The sequence below is a fragment of the Rousettus aegyptiacus genome, unplaced genomic scaffold (genome assembly GCF_014176215.1).
Source record: "Rousettus aegyptiacus isolate mRouAeg1 unplaced genomic scaffold, mRouAeg1.p scaffold_m13_p_5, whole genome shotgun sequence".
In the NCBI taxonomy this organism is placed as follows: Eukaryota; Metazoa; Chordata; class Mammalia; order Chiroptera; family Pteropodidae; genus Rousettus; species Rousettus aegyptiacus.
In genome coordinates this window covers 74,703,239-74,721,386 of record NW_023416308.1, presented here as the reverse complement: position 1 = coordinate 74,721,386, position 18,148 = coordinate 74,703,239, and the positions used below count along the sequence as shown (strand labels likewise).

At 42.4% G+C, this 18,148-nt stretch overlaps 1 protein-coding gene across 1 annotated transcript in view; it reads right to left on the bottom strand.

The window, feature by feature from the left end:
- The window catches only part of MAP6 (microtubule associated protein 6), a 68,460-nt gene that overhangs the window by 18,066 nt on the left and 32,246 nt on the right, over positions 1-18,148 (bottom strand). The window contains exons 2-3 of the mRNA XM_016161600.2: positions 3,953-4,166; positions 648-844 (exon numbers count right to left, since the gene is read on the bottom strand). Of these exons, the coding sequence (XP_016017086.2) occupies positions 648-844; positions 3,953-4,166 (411 nt within the window). The remainder of the gene's footprint in view (positions 1-647; positions 845-3,952; positions 4,167-18,148) is intronic.

Below are 18,148 nucleotides of genomic sequence, written 5' to 3'. Positions count from 1 at the left end.
CTATTTAAAAAAATCACTTAAACTTATCAGACACAACTTATTTATTGACGTTAAGGCCGAGGTTTTCTTGTGTTTGTTTTTCAAATATTTCCACAAATGTTAGCAATTGCCGAAGCCCAAGTTGAGCTTCTCTAGCACACGATAACGCTTCAAATTTAGAAAAGAACACATTTACCTAAAGTTCCAAGTTGATCACTGACACTGACCTTGGGGAGAAACAGGAAGAGGACACCCCATAGACATTTCTAAGCACTACCAGGAGAGGTCTTCTGCAGTCACCTGGGCTTGTCTCTGCGCACTAAGCCCTGCCTGCCTTCCCCACCAGCACACAGTTTCACCTGCCATGGGAAGGAGCAGCCAGCCAGTGAGCCGCACTTCCTGGGGTTCCAGGGACCCTGGACGTGGACACGGGCCGCTCTCGCCCTGCTGGTCTAGATTTGCAGAGGAGGCATGCCATACGGTCTTTGAAAGAGCATTCCTCCATTAAAAACAAAAACAAAAACAAAAACCAAAGAGCTCCTGGAACTCTCAGGACCAAGGCAGATGAGAAGCCTCTAATCAATTTTGTGGCCTTTTTGTTGGTTGGTTAAAAAAAAAAAAAAAAAAAAAAGGAGAGAAGAATAAAAGGAAAGTGCAGTGAAATTTACTCTTTCGCCTCAGCCAGTTTATTGTTCATCTCTTTACTCTGCTCCTTGTCCTCGGCTCGGGCAGCGCTGGCGCCCTCCGCGCTCTTTTTCTTAGAGGCCCGGCCCGACACCGCCTGTTTGTCTTTGACCTTCCTCGGGGGCTTGTGGCTCGCTGAGGTCTTTTTGGGTTTGGAACTCTGAACACTAGGTTTCTCCACCTGCACGAAGAGACAGACAGACAGACCGCAAATACAGAAACACAAAAGAGGAGGGAGTGGGAGAGAGAATTTAGAGAGAAGACATGATTAATTAAATGATGGTAAGGGTGACGTTTGACACTGAGAAAGCACAATGTAGAAACTGTGTTCAGTGACGTTAGGTCACTCGGCTCCTCCCATGGTCAGTCATTTGGCAACACTCTTGCTGACCACATGGGCTCCCTGGCCTGCCAGCTCTCACCCCGGACCACCCAGGCAATGAGTGGACTGTTATTATGTGCACTATCTGCTTTCCCTCCCTGTGGGAAGATTATACCTCCTCACCTTGTTCAAGTCAGGCAGGAATATGATTTACTGCAGTCAGTGAAATGTGAGCAGAAGTGACTCGGGTCACCTCCAGGCAGACCCGATCAGCTTATGCTTCCCAGTGCTCTCCTTACACTGCCACAGAGAGGCCGCTCCTTCACCCTGAGTCTCAGACTGAAGAGGTGACAAGGAGGAGAGTTGCAGCTGACTCACGATGGGTTGTGTATTTAAGAAATAAACTTTTGTTGATGTAAGACACAGAGATTCCAGGGTGTTTTATTACCACAATTCCTAAGTTGGCCTTTCCTCTGTTTCCGTCTCTAGACTGGTGAGTGCATATGGAGAAATGCTTTCACCGAGATGCTTTGGACAGGCAATCTTGTCTCAGTGAGGCCTTTAGAACTACCCAGCCCAGCCATCTTCTCCTCCTCTCAGGCTGGCTCCCTGAACCATATTCCCCAGAGCAGCTGTTCAAGCCTACTCCATTCTCCCTAAGCTCCCTCCTCAAGCTCTGTCCCCCTTATTCCTAGGAGATGGCCTCGCCTTCTCTTTCTCAAGAACTCTGAGGTCACTGGGTATGGTCTCTCAATATGCCACACTCCCATCCATCTCTAGATTTATTTTCCTTGAATCTTATTTTGTGCAAAGTCAACCCCACGTCCTGGGTCTCACTTCATCTGTGGGAGGTGGACAGAGATGACATCGGGCCTCACAGGCTAGGTCATTTACTCATTGAGGTCCAGGAGTTTTCAGTCACCCTTAAGCTGTGTGTAAAGTAACCGATCATCCTGGTTTGCCTGGGCCTGAGGGCTTTCACGGAACATGAAACTTTCAGAGCTACAACTGGAGGAGGAGTCCAGGCAAACTGGGTCAGTTAGTTATCTTACCTGTCAACCAGTCCTGGGCCAAAGAGCAAACCACTGAGTGCAAGACTTTAGGGCAAAGCAGAGAAAAGGCTATTGAGGTTCTCAGACTTTTTCTGCTATTACAGATGGGAGAGCTGATATTCAGACAATTCCCTGTGGCCTGACTTCAAAGAATAAACTCTAAGGTGTATGATTCCTGTTTTAGCAGCTTAATCTCCAACATGCTTCTCTCTCTCTCTCTCTCTCTCTCTCTCTCTCTCTCTCTCTCCCCCTTTCTCTCTCATGCATTCTGGGATGTAAATAAGGCAAAGTAGTGTCATTAGAGGAAAATCCCTGAATCCACTGTAAATTATTTAGAAATGTAAATCTTTCACAAGCTGTTTATTATAGTAATAAGTTACTCAGAACACATCTTGCAGCTGATATGACAGGCATACTGTGACAGGCTAAGAATTGCTGATGGATGGTGTTTATTGAGGGAAAGGATAAAAAAGGTGGGGGGGGGGGTACGGAGAGGAAGTGTCCGGTGACTGGGGCTGAGGATGAAGCAGGGGCCAGGGTGGGAAGGAAGCAGGCAAAGATGCCTCCAATACTGGGCCAGCACTTCAGGGGGCAAATGCAATTAATTTAAGACAAGGGATTTAGGGCCCAGGTGAGATTTTCTGCCACTTTATTCCTGGGCTTCTTAAAATCAAGAGCTAGTTCTCTAGACATCTGCCAGTCTTCAAGATGTTTTTATTTTAGATAATATTCCTTTTTCACATTCCCTTTGAATGAAGGTTCCTGTTAAGAAGCCCCTCTGTTGTTGAGTCTAGTCCTAGGCATTTTATTTAATTTTTTTGGTGTGTGATTGTAAATGGAATTGCTTTCCTCATTTCTCTTCCTGATATTTCTTTGTTAGTATATAGAAACGCAACAGATTTTTGTATATTGATTTTTTTACCTTTCAACTTTACTGTATTCATTTATTATTTCTAATAGTTTTTGATGCAGTCTTGAGGGTTCTCTCTATATAAAATCATGTCATCAAAACCACAATGAGATATCACCTTGCACCTGTTAGAATGGCTATTATCAAGAAGACAAGAAATAACAAGTGTTGGAGAAGATATGGAGAAAAGGAAACTCTGGTACAGTTTTGGTGGGAATATAAACTGGTGTAGCCATTATGAAAAACAGTATGAAGGTTCATCAAAAAATTAAGACTATAATTACCATATGGCCCAGTAATTCTATTTTGGATATTTATCAAAAGAATAGGAAAACACCAATTTATAAAGATGTCTGTACCCCTATGTTCATTGCAGTTACAATAGCCAAGGTATAGAAGCAATCTAAGTGTCCATCAATGGATGAATGGATAAAGAAAATGTGTATACACACATACGCTTACACACACAATGGAATACTACATAAAAAAGATGAAATACTGCCGTTTGCAACAGCATAGATAGGCCTTGAAGGTATTATGTTAAGTGAAATTAAGTCAGACAGAAAGGACAAAAACTGTATGATTTTACTCGTAGAGGAATTTAAAACAAAGTAACAAATGAGCTAACAAAATGAAAACAAACTCACAGATACACAAAACGGAATGGTGGTTACCAGAGGGAAATGGGGTGGGTGAGAGCGAACTGAGTAAAGGGGGTCAAATATATGATGGTAGACGGAAACGAGACTTTTGGTGGTGAGCATTCAATTGAGTATACAGATATTAAATTATAAAGCCGTATACCTGAAATTTATATAATGTTATTAACCAATGTTACCTCAATAAATTTAATAAAAAGAAAAAGAAAGCCCTTCTGTCTCGGAGCGATACAAGGAAAAGGAGAGATTTTACAGGAGCCCTTGGGGACTGGGTCCCCATGCTCTGCTGCAGTGAACCCCTCAGTTCCAGCCTGTGCTAATGGGTTCCCCACAAGATCTGTCTCACCTTTGGGAGTTCCTTGAAAGGTTCACTGTAGAGGCTGCGTATTCTTCTGCGCTCAGTGACCTTATTATCAGCTGGTGTTGGCTTGTTGGCTTCCCCTTTGAACTGGGCACTGTAACTGGTCTCATGAACCATCTTATCATCTGGAGGCTTGTACTGGGGCTTTGCTTTTATAGGCTTCACAGGCTTGATGTCTGTCCATGCTCTGAATTCATTCCTGTGAATCAAAGAAAGTACAGGGATAGGAAACGTCATATGCGTAGAAGCAGCGCTCCTCACACAGGGCTGCAAACTCAGAAAGTTGGCATTTAGTGCTTGTGGCGCTGAGTGATGTGTGGCTGAAGAATTAACTTCACTCTGTCCTCACGGATAAATATATAAGTTTTTCTCCTGCCAAGTTAATGCGGGCTGTGGCAATAGCAGTAGTACCTTGGAGAAGAGCTCCCAGCTCCCACTGTATGATCAAGGACAGGCAATTCTAATCTTTGGGCCTTATTTTCCCGATATCTAAAATGAGGCTGAAAACTCAATCCATTCAGTCTTTCATGGGTTAAACACATCTAATTGAGTGTCTGTTGTGTGTGAGGTTAGAGTTGAGAAAGTTAAATGAGAATGTGTTAGGCGTTTTGTTAGACAATGTGCCTGGTATATTGCAGTCAAATGACAAACGCCAGTTCCCTTCCTGCTTTGTCATGATGAAGACCCTTTGTTATCCAGAATTCTTAAGGATAATTCCTCCCCAAGAGGGCTTGCTTCTTATGGTGCCAGAACTTTCTCTGATGCCAGCCCAGGAGTCAGGGAGGTGCGTGGGGGGATTGGTTCTGGAGTGAAGTCAGAGAGGCTGATAGGGTGCTGGCTAGAAGAGGGGGAAACAGGCCCAGGCAGAGTGGGGAGTACAGGAAGAGGGTCACAAGAGGCATGGCCCCTGTGGGGGACCTGCAGGAAGTTCAGATGTCTGGGTCGAAGCTTATGGGGAAGGGCATAAGAAGGTGGATAGATCATGAAGGTCCTGCTAGCCATGCTAAGATGCTTAGGACTGTAACAAGGAGTCACAAAATGATTTCAAGCTACGGATGAGTATGGTTAGAATACTTTTAGAAAAGAGAATTTTGCAGCAGTGTGAATGGTGGACAGAAAGGGGAGGTGAGGCAGGAAGCTAGGAGGAAAGTGGAGGCCTGAACCAGGATAGTGGCACTGGGGACGGAGAATAGGGCACTGTTTCAAGAGGGACATGGGCAGGACTTGACAACAGCCGCACTGTGGGAGGTCAGGGTCAGGGAGAGAAACTCCAGGGAAAATTCCAGGGCTTTGGGCTGTGGGCGGGGGTGCTATCCACTGAGACTGGAAAACTGAGAGAAAGAATTTGGGATGAGACTTGAGAACCTCCTGATTCTGGTAATGCCGCCCATCCACTCTGGCATCAAAGCTACCTTTTGGTTCTTTCCTCACTTCTCCTCCTCCCTTCTCCACCTTCCAAAGTTTCAACCAGTTACTAAGACCTGACTTCTGAATCATTTGGCGCTATACGCAGGCCTAGAGCTGGCCCTGGTTATATCTGGGGCTCTGGGCACCATTACCTGCTTGAGGCTACAGGCTGCCTCCCTCAGGACCGAAGCCCTGTCTGTTGGATGTGCCCCTAGTACTTGTCCTAAACCTCCCAGCAGCCAAACAAGTAACAACCTGGGTCCTAAATATATGATGGCAGAGACCTGCGTCCTCTGCTCCTATCCCTGCCTGATTCCAGAATTAGGACTGAGACTGGCGTTCACTGGCTCTGATCACTGTTTCTGGGCCATCTCTCCCAGGCCAGCCTCTGCAGCTTTCTGGATGTCTGCAGCAGCCCCTGTGGGCTGGCAAGTGTCTCAGTGTGAGTATTTTCCATGCGGTGTGTCCTTAGGACAAAAGCGTGGTTACCCCTGATCCTGAACATCTTTGGCACATCGTCTTCATATGAGACCATGTTAATGAGTCCCATATTAAGTTCATTGTAATTATGACAGACCGTTAGGTTTAAATCCAAATTTTGTTACTTTGAACTCTCCACTAAACTTTCCCAGCCATATGTAACAACTAATCACATCATAAAAATAAAATTAGCTGCTATTCATTAGTCACCTTTTATAATCTGGGGTGTGTGTGTGTGTGTGTGTGTGTGTGTGTGTGTGTGTGTGTGTGTGTTTGGTATATTTTCTATAATCTTTACACCTTTGAAAGGAGGTAGTATTATATTCCTTTTACAAAAAAAGAGTAACCAAGACTCAGAAAGGTTAAGTGGCTTGCATAAGTCCAAAGAGCTGGCAAATAGCAGAGTTGAAATCTGAACCCAGTCAGATTCCACAGACTACATCCTTCCCACGGCACTTGGGCAACGTGCTATAGCTACAGCATGGGTCTGCACTGAAGGTGCTTGTAAAGGTCTGGCCTGCTGTCTGCAATGCTGTGGAGGGTTCATATGACACAGACTGGGCTAGATGACACCTGAGCTCCTCCAGCTTTGAGATACCCCACCCATAGCAGTATGGGCCACACACTCAGGTCAGTCACGTTCAGGGCCTCTTACTACAAGTTCATGAACCCCTGTAGCCATGAACTTCCCTTTCTGTGAAACCATATTCTGGCTTGGTCATTCATTCATTCATTCATCTGACATTTGCCAAACATGAGCCATTGGTGTGATGTGTGGTCCACGGGGAGGGGTAAACCACAGTTGAGGTGTCTGTAGTTTAGTGAGTTAGGCTCTGTCCACGTGTGACCCTAAGCAAATGGGAGAGAGATCAGAGGGAAAGGGAAAAGACTGATTCTGAAGCAGAGGAGTGGGGAAGGGGGCACTGAAAGAAGCAGAGCAGGAGATGAAGGGAATTCAGGCGGCAGTCTGTATCTGTACATTCAGAGAGCAGGTGGACTGCTCAGGGTGCAGGAGGGTGAGGTTCTTGGGGGGATGTCAAGATGACTGGGCTAGGTAGAAGCTGGCCAGGCTGGACAGACCCTGAAATGCCATGTGCGGTAGGTCTGGGGAGCCACTGAATGTTCCTGAGAAAAGCTGCACTATTCCTCCATTATGGTGTCCTTCTCCTCTCAGGCTGCTCCAATTATAATAGTTCTTCAAGCTCAGCTCAGGGCTCTCCTCTTCCAGGAGCCCTTCCTGGATTTCTGAGCCCAAAGTTTCCCCTCTTTCAGCTCCTGAACCCTTTACTCTACTGCCCAACTTTGTGGTTCCTTATGTAGTTTCAAGTTGTTCTTTAATGCTTACTTGAATTCATTTTGTTTCTCTTGAGAGATAAGATACTTAATAGAAAACTCATGACAGGACTCTACCTTCGAGTCTAATCTCATTTGCGTGGTTGCAGAGGGATGTCCTTGAACTTACCCTGTGTCGGACTGCAGGTTAGGGGCAGACCTGAACTAGGACTTCAGTCCCTGCCTGCTTTGCCAGGGCCCTTCCTTCACCCAGGCCACGCTCCATATCTTTCTCGCATCCTTCACAGGATGTAAAGGCTTGGCACTGAGTGAGCTTTTAATAGGAGTAACTATTATTCGGTTTCACTTCTGGTCAGCTCATGGCTCTCCTCCTGAGCCCTTCCTGCCCTGCCCCTGACAGGGCAGGTGCTTGCTCCTTAGAGACATGAAAAGGTCCCGAATGTGCTTCTATTCCAGTGCTGATTATGCTGAAATGATAATGTGCTCACAAGCTTGTCTCCTGCTCTAAAAGGAGTCTCTCCTCAACAGGGACTGAGCTCTGTGTTTCCCTGGTGCCCTGCACAGCACAGAACAAAACACTCAAGAAACACTTGGAGAATTAGAGAAAATCAAGTGTTCTGTTCTATTTAAGATACTTACAAAGGCTGCTCACAGTTGGGGCTTCTCGCATTGCTAAAACCATCCCCTAATACGCATGCGCGCTGTGTCTGTAAGTCTTTGTAGAGAAGAGTTTCCCTTACTAAAGTAAACCTTTGGAGTCTCCCAAGCTTTCATAAAACCCATTCTCCCTAGGTTGATAGGAAGCAGCCCAGTGCCGCTGCTGAGTGAAGCTGCCATGGTGGTAAAGGGCTGGGGGTAGGAAGGAGCACCTGAGAATCGGGGGGCAGATAAGGAGAGAAAAACCTGACTAACGCTTGCCAAATACCTGCTTTCAGCTCGTGACTCCTGGCAGCAATCACAACAGAGCCCTTCCCTTCAGTCTGAGCAGACACTGGGAAAGTCCCTACTGGCGGGCTGCTGCCCCTGGTATCCCAAGGGTGTTCCACATGCCACGCCTTCTCCTGTATCACGATGTGGGGGAGTCATGGGGACAGGATGATTTTCCACTACATTGTCAAGGGCCCGCTGTCCCTTCCACAGTGGATCTGTGGGTGGACACCATCACTTGCGGCTTGGTGCATGATTTATCTCCTGCACACTCTCTGCAGGGGCAGAGGAGGGTTTTGGACTATGATGCCCCTCTGTGTGTGTGGGGGGGGGGTGCGGTAAACTGCATACAGAAATAGGCTTGATCAATATGTTCAGGTCTGAGGTTCGGAGACCCCTCTGGTGGCTCATTTGTGCTGGGAAAGTCTATAGGAAGAGGCCGGGCCAGCCTCCAAGCACCCCCTTCCCCAGCGGCAGAGCCAGGCCCAGTGTGAGCCATCTCTTGGAGACCTGGTGGACAAGATGCTCCTGGGCTGCTCCCTTGGGACTTTTAGGCAACTTATAGTCACGTTCAAAGCAGCTGCTAAAGCGGGACTTCAAGATCTTGCTGACCAGGCAAAGTTTTTAAAGGAGTCAAAAAATATTCTATCTTCATCTCCCGTCCAGTCCCTCTGCCCCATCTCACCTGGGCCCTCAGTACCTCCAGTCCCTGGACTGTGGCACCAGGATCACAGCACATTGGATCCTGGCTCCTCATTCCTCACTCTGATTCATCCAGTACGTGCTGCAGAAGAACCCTTCCTCCAGCCTGGCTGGGAGCACACCGCTCCCCTGCTAAAACACCTCAGCAAGTCTCAGTTTCCTACATGATGAATTCCAAACTAAGGTCCCCTTTAGTCCCCACACATTATGATTCCTCGGGATGACATGTAGGGCCCTGTGACTTGGTCCCAAATTACCTTTGCAGCCTATTTACTTATCTTCATCAGTCATTTATTCCCATCATCATTTAGTGATCCTTTTCCGTGTGCTAGGCACTGCGCAAAACTCTTTAAATGCATTATCTTGTGTAATACTCACAACGACCCTGTGCCACAGGTACTATCACCAATTTTTACCACTGAGAACATATGCTACCCTTCCCCAAACATGTATTGTACTTTCCTACCACTGAGTTTTTGCCCATACTGTTCCCGTTCCTGGCACACCCTTCCCTCCACACCTTCAGCTACCGATATCTGCATGACTTTCCATGCCGAGCTCAAGCGCCTTCCCCTCTAGGGCGCCTTCCCCAGTCCCACCACTGAATCAAGCTTGCTCTCCTGTTTTCATTTCTGTAGCACTCACCATGCTCTATCTTACAGTAGGCTACCTGTGCAGACATCATTCTCCCCTCCCAGACTGTGCAGTTGTTAAGGGTGAGGACTGTCCTTCTGCATCGGTATGACCCTCACCATGCGTAGGACAGGTGTGAAGAATGCAGCCTCCGCCTCACCCGTGTGAACAGCTAAGCAGGAAGTCCTGGGCTGCCCCAGCCAGGGAGGGGCATAAAGTTGCTACACGAGCATCTCATAGCATCTGGCATCCATCTGTCACTTTTCGCATGATGTTCACAAATCCTTTGACACTCTTCCCTTAGGTGGAGCTTAATTCCTCTTTCCTTAAATGTGATTGGACTTGCTTCCAACAAACAATTTAGTGGAAGTGATGGTATGCAACTTCTGAGACTGGACGGGTAAAGACTTTGCATCCTCCTCCTTGCTCTCCCTCGGATCACTCATTCTCAGGACAGCAAGCTGTTAGGTAATGACGATACTCAAGCAGCCCCTGTGTGGCAAGGTCCAAAGGCCATGTGAGTAAGCCATCTTTAAAGAGGACTCTCAGGTCCAGCCAACAGTTCAGGTGACCTCATAAGACGCCCTGAACTAGAACCACCCAGCTAAGTCATTCCTGGATTTCTGACCCTCAGAAATCATATAAAACAATACATGTTTATTGGCATAAGCTGCTAAGTTTTGGAATAATTTGCCACACAGCCATAGAGTCTAATAGAGATCCCAATTGGAAATTATTCTTCCCATTAAAAGGGGTTTAAGACATCCAGGCTCCATCTCGCAAGGCAGGAAGCACTGGTGTGAGCAAAACACAGGAAGTTTGAGTTCCCAGCAGAGCTGCAGCATCAAGTTAACAAAGCTGGTCATGCTCTGGTCATAAGAAACTGAGGGCGAACATTTTGCAGTGTTCTCTAGTAGGTAGCACATCCTTCTGTGCAGCAAGATGCACCTGCATTGGGGCCAGCTCATAAGCAGAAACAAGGAAAGACAGGCCCTCATGGGCCTCAGTGGTCTCAGTGCATACAGCACATACAAGGCTTGGGAAAGTGCAAGCAGAGTTTACCAAGGCGAGAAGCACAGAGCCTGGGCCAGAACAGAGCCAGTGGTTCACTGGCAAGAGCACAGGCTCTGGAATAAGATAAACCTGGGCTTGATCCTGGCTCTAACCCTTGGGCCAGTCGCTCGCCTGCTCTGAACTTCAATGAGCTCATCTGGGAAGGACTGACACAAGGTCTCAGAAGAGGACTGGACGTTTGTGTTAGAATTGCAAAGTCCACGGTGGATAACTGTATAATAATGGATTTGGTTTACAGTACAGCGTTGTTTGTTTGAGAAAAATTATTGAATATCTTCTATTTTCCAGGCACAGAGCTAGAACTGCAGCAGGTACAGGCAGAAGCAGCTTCTGCCCCCACTGACCTTGTAGTTAGGTATGATGATCTGAACAATTACACAATCAAATATGCTTAGCTATTGCTATATTTACAACTACTGCTGTCAATAGTTTGGCATCCAGAGTGGGCAAAATTCGGGCAGCAGCTTTCAATGCCAGATTTATTTCTGAATGCAATTTGCATTAGACTTGAACAAAATCGCATTCAATGAATGCCTGATTAAATGAAATCTCCAATACCGAGTGTCCACCATAAACAGATGTTTGTTTCTTAAGGCCTCATCCCACTTAAGCACATTTTCTTGCATTGATTCAAGGGGAGATATTGAAAGAGCAATTATAAAGAGAGAGACTGAGATAGGCGAGAGCCGGGTGATTGATGAAGCCCGGTCCCAGAAGCGGGAGGAGGGGAGACATCAGGAAAATGGCATGCGAGTTTGGCTCTGGAAAAGAAGCATAGTAAAAGAAGAGAGGCCGGCCTTTCATTTCTAAATTGAAAACCTGACATTTACAAGATACAATGACATAGAATTATAGAAGGAACGATTTTACTGCTGTGAAGAATATATACATGTGTTAATTAGTATAAATCTTTTTTGACAAAAATGGAGACTTAGAATAATGGATTACTGCCAACTACAATCATATATAAATTTTATTTCTCTGCCTATAAGTCCCAGATTTATTTCTTATGTATCTAAGTCCTTGGGAAATAAAATTCTTTCTCCGACTTCTTGACAACAAAACTTTCAACATTCCTCTATTGCTTTATGAAGGAAGAAAATTGTGCATTAAGATTTTAATGGTCTAAAAATTTCCTAGAGATTTTCATAGATAATTTATGTTGTCATGGAAACATACTAAATCTCTGTAAAAATCTTGTCTACATTTGTTTTATTAAAGTGCTCTCGAGGAAGGGAAACAGGCTCCTTCATGAACTCTGACGGAGGCAGTCAGTGAACACTGTCGGCTGCCAGGGGTTGCTTAAAGAAAGTAGGATTTTTAGATTAAAAAGGAAAGAATGTCCCTGAGACTAGAGGATTGCAGGAGGCCTCGGAAAGGCTTCTCCCCCCTTTCAGAGAGGAGTAGGAGATTGCTTTTTCCTGGCAGAAATGACTGGATCAAGAGAGGAGATTTATAATCTATGCATGAGTATATGCTTGAATGCACCTTTCAGCTTCTTTTGTGTGAAAGGGAGAAAAGAGAATCTTCTAGAGAATGCCGACATTATAACCATGTAGGGTTGCTCTTCTTATCCATTAATATCCAATAGACACATGCATACCAATAAAACCATGTATGATGGTTTGCTAAAATAAGAAAAAGAAATCTTTAGGCAAAAAGATGACTGTATGTAAAAAAAGGTTGACGCTAATCTAGTAAGAATAGAGAATGAGTGGAAAAAAATCATCCCTTTCCCTTACATAGAAAGACCTGACACGGGCAACATTTGGCAATAACAGCTGTAAGGACTGGAGTCCCCTCATTAGGTAAATAGCTCATCTGCTGGAAGCTGCTGAGTCCTGTCATAGGCTGCACGTGGCTCACAGACCCTTGTACACCTGGGAAACAATGTCTCACACAAAGAAAGCCCATGTACACAATATATAGAATTATGAGGACAGATAGTTAAAAATGAAAACTGCTCAAACTAGGAGTCAATTTGATTCTATACAAACTAATCTTAGTTCAGTATTTATTAGGTACTATACTAGGAACTGTAGGGGAGAAAAAGGGTGTAAAATAAGAAGCCTACGGTTGGCAGAGGTGAAAGATTAGAATGGAGGAGTGTGGTGATTAAAATAAGTACATATACCTCAAGTAGAAAAAATATACCTCAAGTAGAAAAAAAATAAGAGCTAGTTATGAAGTTATAAGAAAATTACAATTCCTCTCTTCATTCTGCCTCATCCCTCATCTTTCTATTTTTTTTTCTGGGTTTGTTAGGCATAGGAATGTCCTTTCCTATGCTGGAGTGCCTATGCCAAAAGGCCACAGAGTTATCTGGTTGAGGGCGAGGAAGGAAGGCTGCACCCTTCTGGTTAGTTGGGTCCCTGAGAATCTGTGTCCATTACTTGCAGAAAGATGTCTCCTAAGGTAGGAAATGGGAACACTGCGAGTGTGTCCTGAAAGGTGGGAGGAAGTGCTGCCTCCTTCGGGTATACATAGAATTCGGGGAGTACACTCTTAAGAGATGATCTGCGCAAAGTGCCAAGGACGTTGTATGATGATACATTTAGTGAAGTACTCAATAAATCTGTTTCCTCACTTTTTGTTTTGTGCACTTAATAAGTATCTTAATAAGTACTTAATAAGTATCTTTTTAAACAAATAAAGCTGGTACTGAAGAAAACATTATTTTATGACTTCTTGATTTATGTCTATAAATTTGAAAAAAACATTTGACAAATCAAACATTTTTTCATGATTAAAGAACTCAGCAAACTAGAAATAAAAGAGAACTTCCTCAACCTAAAAGACAACATCTACAAAAACCGTACAACTAACATCATACTCAGTGAAAGACAGAATCCTTTTCCTTTAAGATCAGGAACAAGGCAAAGATGTCTACTCTTATCTATTCGACATTGCACTAGAGGCTAGTATAATAAAGCAAGGAAAAGAAATTAAAGTTACATAGATTAGAAAAGAAGTAAAACTCATTACTTGCATATAACATGATCTTGAATTTAAAAAATCCTCAGGAATCTACAAAAAGTACTAGGACAAATGAGTGAGTTTAGCATGGATGCTGTATATCCAATCAATATACAAAAATTAATTCCATTTCTATAGAGTAGTAATAGACATTGGGAAAATAAAAATTTAGAAAAAATCCATTCACAATAGAATCAGAAATAATAAAATACTTAAGAATAAATTTAACAAAAGAAGTACAATGTCTGCACACTGAAAACTACATAACATTGATGAGAGGAATTGAAGAGCTAAATAAATAAAGACATATACCATGTTCATAAATTAGAAGAGGCAATAGTATTAAACTGGCAATTCTAGAAATTTATCTATAAATTCAAAGCAATCTTTATCAAAATCCCAGGATGACTTTTTGTAGAAATGACAAGCTGATCTTAAAAATTAGATGGAAATGTAAGAGATCTAGACTTGCCAAAAATTTTGAGAAAGAGAAACAAAGTCTGAGGATTCACACTACTTGATTTCAAAACTTGTTACAAAGCTATAGTAATCAAATATGTTACTAGCATAAATATAGACACATAGATCTATGAACAAAATAGAAAGGTCAGAAATCAATCTTTGTTTGTTGGAGCTTGTTTGCTGGATCACAGAGCCTGTTGTTAAATTTTTACAAAGTTGTTGAGCTAATTGTAAACTATTGCTAGCTTGAAATCAACCACATCAAGAAATTGGCCAACACTACAAATCAGGTCCCTCCTTTTTCCCAGAGAGCCAGTTGTTAAACATTCACCATCATACCCCTGCTCACATATACGGTTGATTTATATTTGACAAAGGTGCTAAGGTAATTCAATGGGGAAAGGATAGTCTTATCAACAAATGGTGCTAGGAAAATTGGATATCCGTATGAAAAGAAAATGAATCTCAACCATTACCTTACACCATACACAAAAATTATAGGCATGTGCTGCTTAACAACTGGAAATATGTTCTGAGAAATGTGTCCTTAAGTGATTCGATCATTGTCTGAACATCATAGAGTATACCTCCTCAAACCTAGATGGTATAGCTAACTACTGTAATTGTATGTGCTATACTTTAATAGGACTGGCAGCATAGTAAGTTTGTTTACACCAGCATCACTACAAACATGTGAATAATGTGTTGCACTATGACATTGCCAACAACTACGATGTTACTAGGTGATAAGACTTTTTCAGCTCCATTATAATCTTGTGGGACCACCATCATACATGCAGTCCATCGCTGACCTAATCGTCCTTATACAGAGCATGACTGTAATTAGAAATGGGCTATAGACCTAAATGGAAATCCTAAAACCATACAACTTCTAAAAGAAAGCAGAGAAGAAAATATTTGTGACCTTGGAGTAGACAAAGATTTCTTAAATATGACACAAAACCTAAAACAATAAAAGAAAAAAATGATGAATTCAAGTTCATCAAAATTAAACATTTTTACTCTTCAAAGTATACCATTAAAATAAGAAAAAGACAAGCTATATTCTGAGAGAAAATATTTGTAAAGCATATACCTTATGAATATGGATAAAATATGGATATGTCTGTATCTATATATCCATATATAAGCTTTAAATTTATATCTAGAATATATAAAGATTTCATAAAACTCAGTAATAAGAGGACAAACGATCTAATTTAAAAATGGGAAAACTATTAATAGATACTTCACTAAAGAAGGTATACAAATGACAAATAAGTACGTGAAAAAATGGTCAACACCACTAGTCTTTAGAGAAATACAAATTAAAACCACAGTAAGATACCACCACGTACTGGAATAAAAAATACGGATAACACTAAATGTTGACAAAAATGTGGAGCAACTGGATCTCTCATACATTGCTACTGTGGGGGAAAAAAACTCTACATTTTTTTAAAGCTAACAATACACTTACAATATGACCCAGCAATTCTACTCCTAAGTGCTAAAGGGAAATGAAAACATACGCCTACGAACAATTTGTACACGGATGTTAATAACAGCATTACTCATGCCAGGCAAAAAGCTGGAAATTACCCAAAGGGTTGTTCACTGATGAACGAGTAAACAAAATGGGTAAATCCATCTAATGAAATAATACTCAGCAGTAAAAAGGAATGAACCAATATGGATTAATCTTGAAAATATCATGCTAAATGAGAAAAGCTAAACAGAAAACACCATCTATTATATGATTCCATTTACATGAAGTTTCTAGAAAAGACAAACTGTAGAAACACAAAGATCAGTGGTTGCCTAGGCATGGGCCAGGAGGGAGGCCTGAGTGTAATAGAACATGAGGAATGGCAGCAAACCTTATCTTTCAGAGATGGTTGTACCACTGTATAGATTTCTTAAGTCTCATCAAACTGCACACTTAAAAGGAGTAGATTTTCTGTTATGTAAATTATAACTCAATAAAGCTGTTTAAAAAATCCAACTGGAACATAAATGCGCAAAGTCCTCTCCCCCGGAACCCCTCCCCTTTCAGGGAGGTGCTGCCTGCCTCCTATGGTGCCCTGGGACTGCCCTGCACTAGCTTCTTTGTTTGATTTCTCACATTGTGTTCTTAGTCATTTGTTTCCGAGCCCATCTGTGAGGCTCAGGAAGGCAGAGGTGGCTTCTGAGCCATCTCTGTGTCCCTGGTGCCTCGTTTGAAGGCTCGAACGGTTCAGCATGCACTCAGTGTTGCTGAACAAATCCTTTTCTTTTTTTTGACATTTGAATTGATTTTATTTTCCTGCTATTATTAACAGCTCTGCAGTTAACATTCTTACACATGTCTAGGGTATATAACCAGGAGTGGAATTACTGAGTCATGGGATATGTACATTTTTCCTTTACTGAATAATGCCAAACTGTTTCCCAGAGTAATTATACCAATTTATACTCCATCAGCATACACAATGGGTATAATTTGTTCCTCATCCTTACCAGCAGTTAAATTCTAAGACTTAACTTTTGAAATGATATCTCATATTGGTTTTGACTTTCTTTTATCTATTACTAGTGGGGGCAAGAACTTTTTCATTGATTTGTTGGTTTAACACTCGTCTTTACTTTTTAAATTGTAAAATAACACAGCAATTAGTCAGTTTTCCATTTTTCTTTTTCCTATTAACTTGTAAGAATTCTCTGTAAATATTAGAGATAAAAATAAAAGATGATAGTTCTTTGCAACTACGTTTCTCAGTTTTCCTTTGCCTAATATATATGAATATATATATTAGAGAGAGATATGGATAAGATATGGATATATGTATATCTATATATACGTATATAAGCTTTAAATTTGTACATGGCCTAAGCTATCCATCTTTTCCTTTATCCTGTTTACTCTTGAGATTATGCTTTGAAAGTCTTTCCTTATGCCACAATCATATAAATATCTATCTTCTTTGCACATTTATGTACTTATTTATTACATTTAAAATCAGAATATATAACTATTTTCATGTAGACTGCCAAAGGGGAAAAGCGTAACAGTATCCACTGTTGGCAAGGATACTGGATCAGCACAGCAGGCACCACTGTAATGCTAGGGCTCAGCAGAGTGCCTGGTCCACCGTAAGTGCTCAATGCATATTTGTTGAATATGTGAGTTAGTGAATGAAGCCTTTAAAATTGCTATCTTTGGATCTAGCAATTCCATTTCATAAGGAAATAACGACACGAAAGCACTTTTTTGTGTATGACAAACTCTTGATTATCACCATGTGTGAAGGCTGCACATCAGTCCTTTGTTTGGAAACACAAATGCATTCTAAGTCTGACAGCGCTGGAGCATGACTAGACCTCAGAAATCATTAAATAATACCGAACATAAATATCGAACATTATAGGTAATCCCCATGATGCCCTTTTGGGTACATTAAACGTCGCTTTTTTTTCTTGTTGCTAATGATGCATTGGAAGCGATACCCACTAAATTCTGCCTTAGGCTGTCCACACTCCATCTCGTTCGAGGTAATGGGCGCTCTGGGACGCAGCAGGGAGAGTCAGCTTGGCAGGAAAGGAGTGGGCAGTCTGGTGAGTGGAGTTATGGACTTCATTTACCCAGGCACAACTAACCTTTCCTGGCTTCAATACCTTTCTATCTTTTTACAATGTCATTTTACTTGCAGCAAGTCCATCGGCAACCTGCTAGCTCTAAGGAAGTAATAGACATGCTTAGAAGCATCAGAGTCTGAGAAATGTGAGACTGTTTTTCAGGCCACAAAATCTGAGGGGTTTCTTCAAAAATGAGGTTTAGAATTTCTTTATGAGGCTGCAGCGTAAAACTCAGTCTCGTTAGTCACCTGTCTGGGCCAGCAACCAGGGGAGTGATGTGGAGATGTGGCCTGGGGGTACTTTGGTTGGGTGACTCAGGCCAGTTTAGGACAATGGGATATGTACAATTTTCCTTTATTGAATAATGTGAAACTGTTTCCCAGAGTAGTTATACTAATTTATACTCCCATCAGCATACACAATAGGTATAATTTGTTCCTCATCTTTACCAAAAGTTAAGGCTGGGATAGAGAGAGACTGGAGGCTGAAGATTCACATATGTTTTATTTAATGATGATTTGAATTAAATCATCATTGATTTAGTGTCAACTCTGCTAGCTAATTATTTAATTCAATTACTGAGTGACTGCAGCATTTATAACATGGTTACCC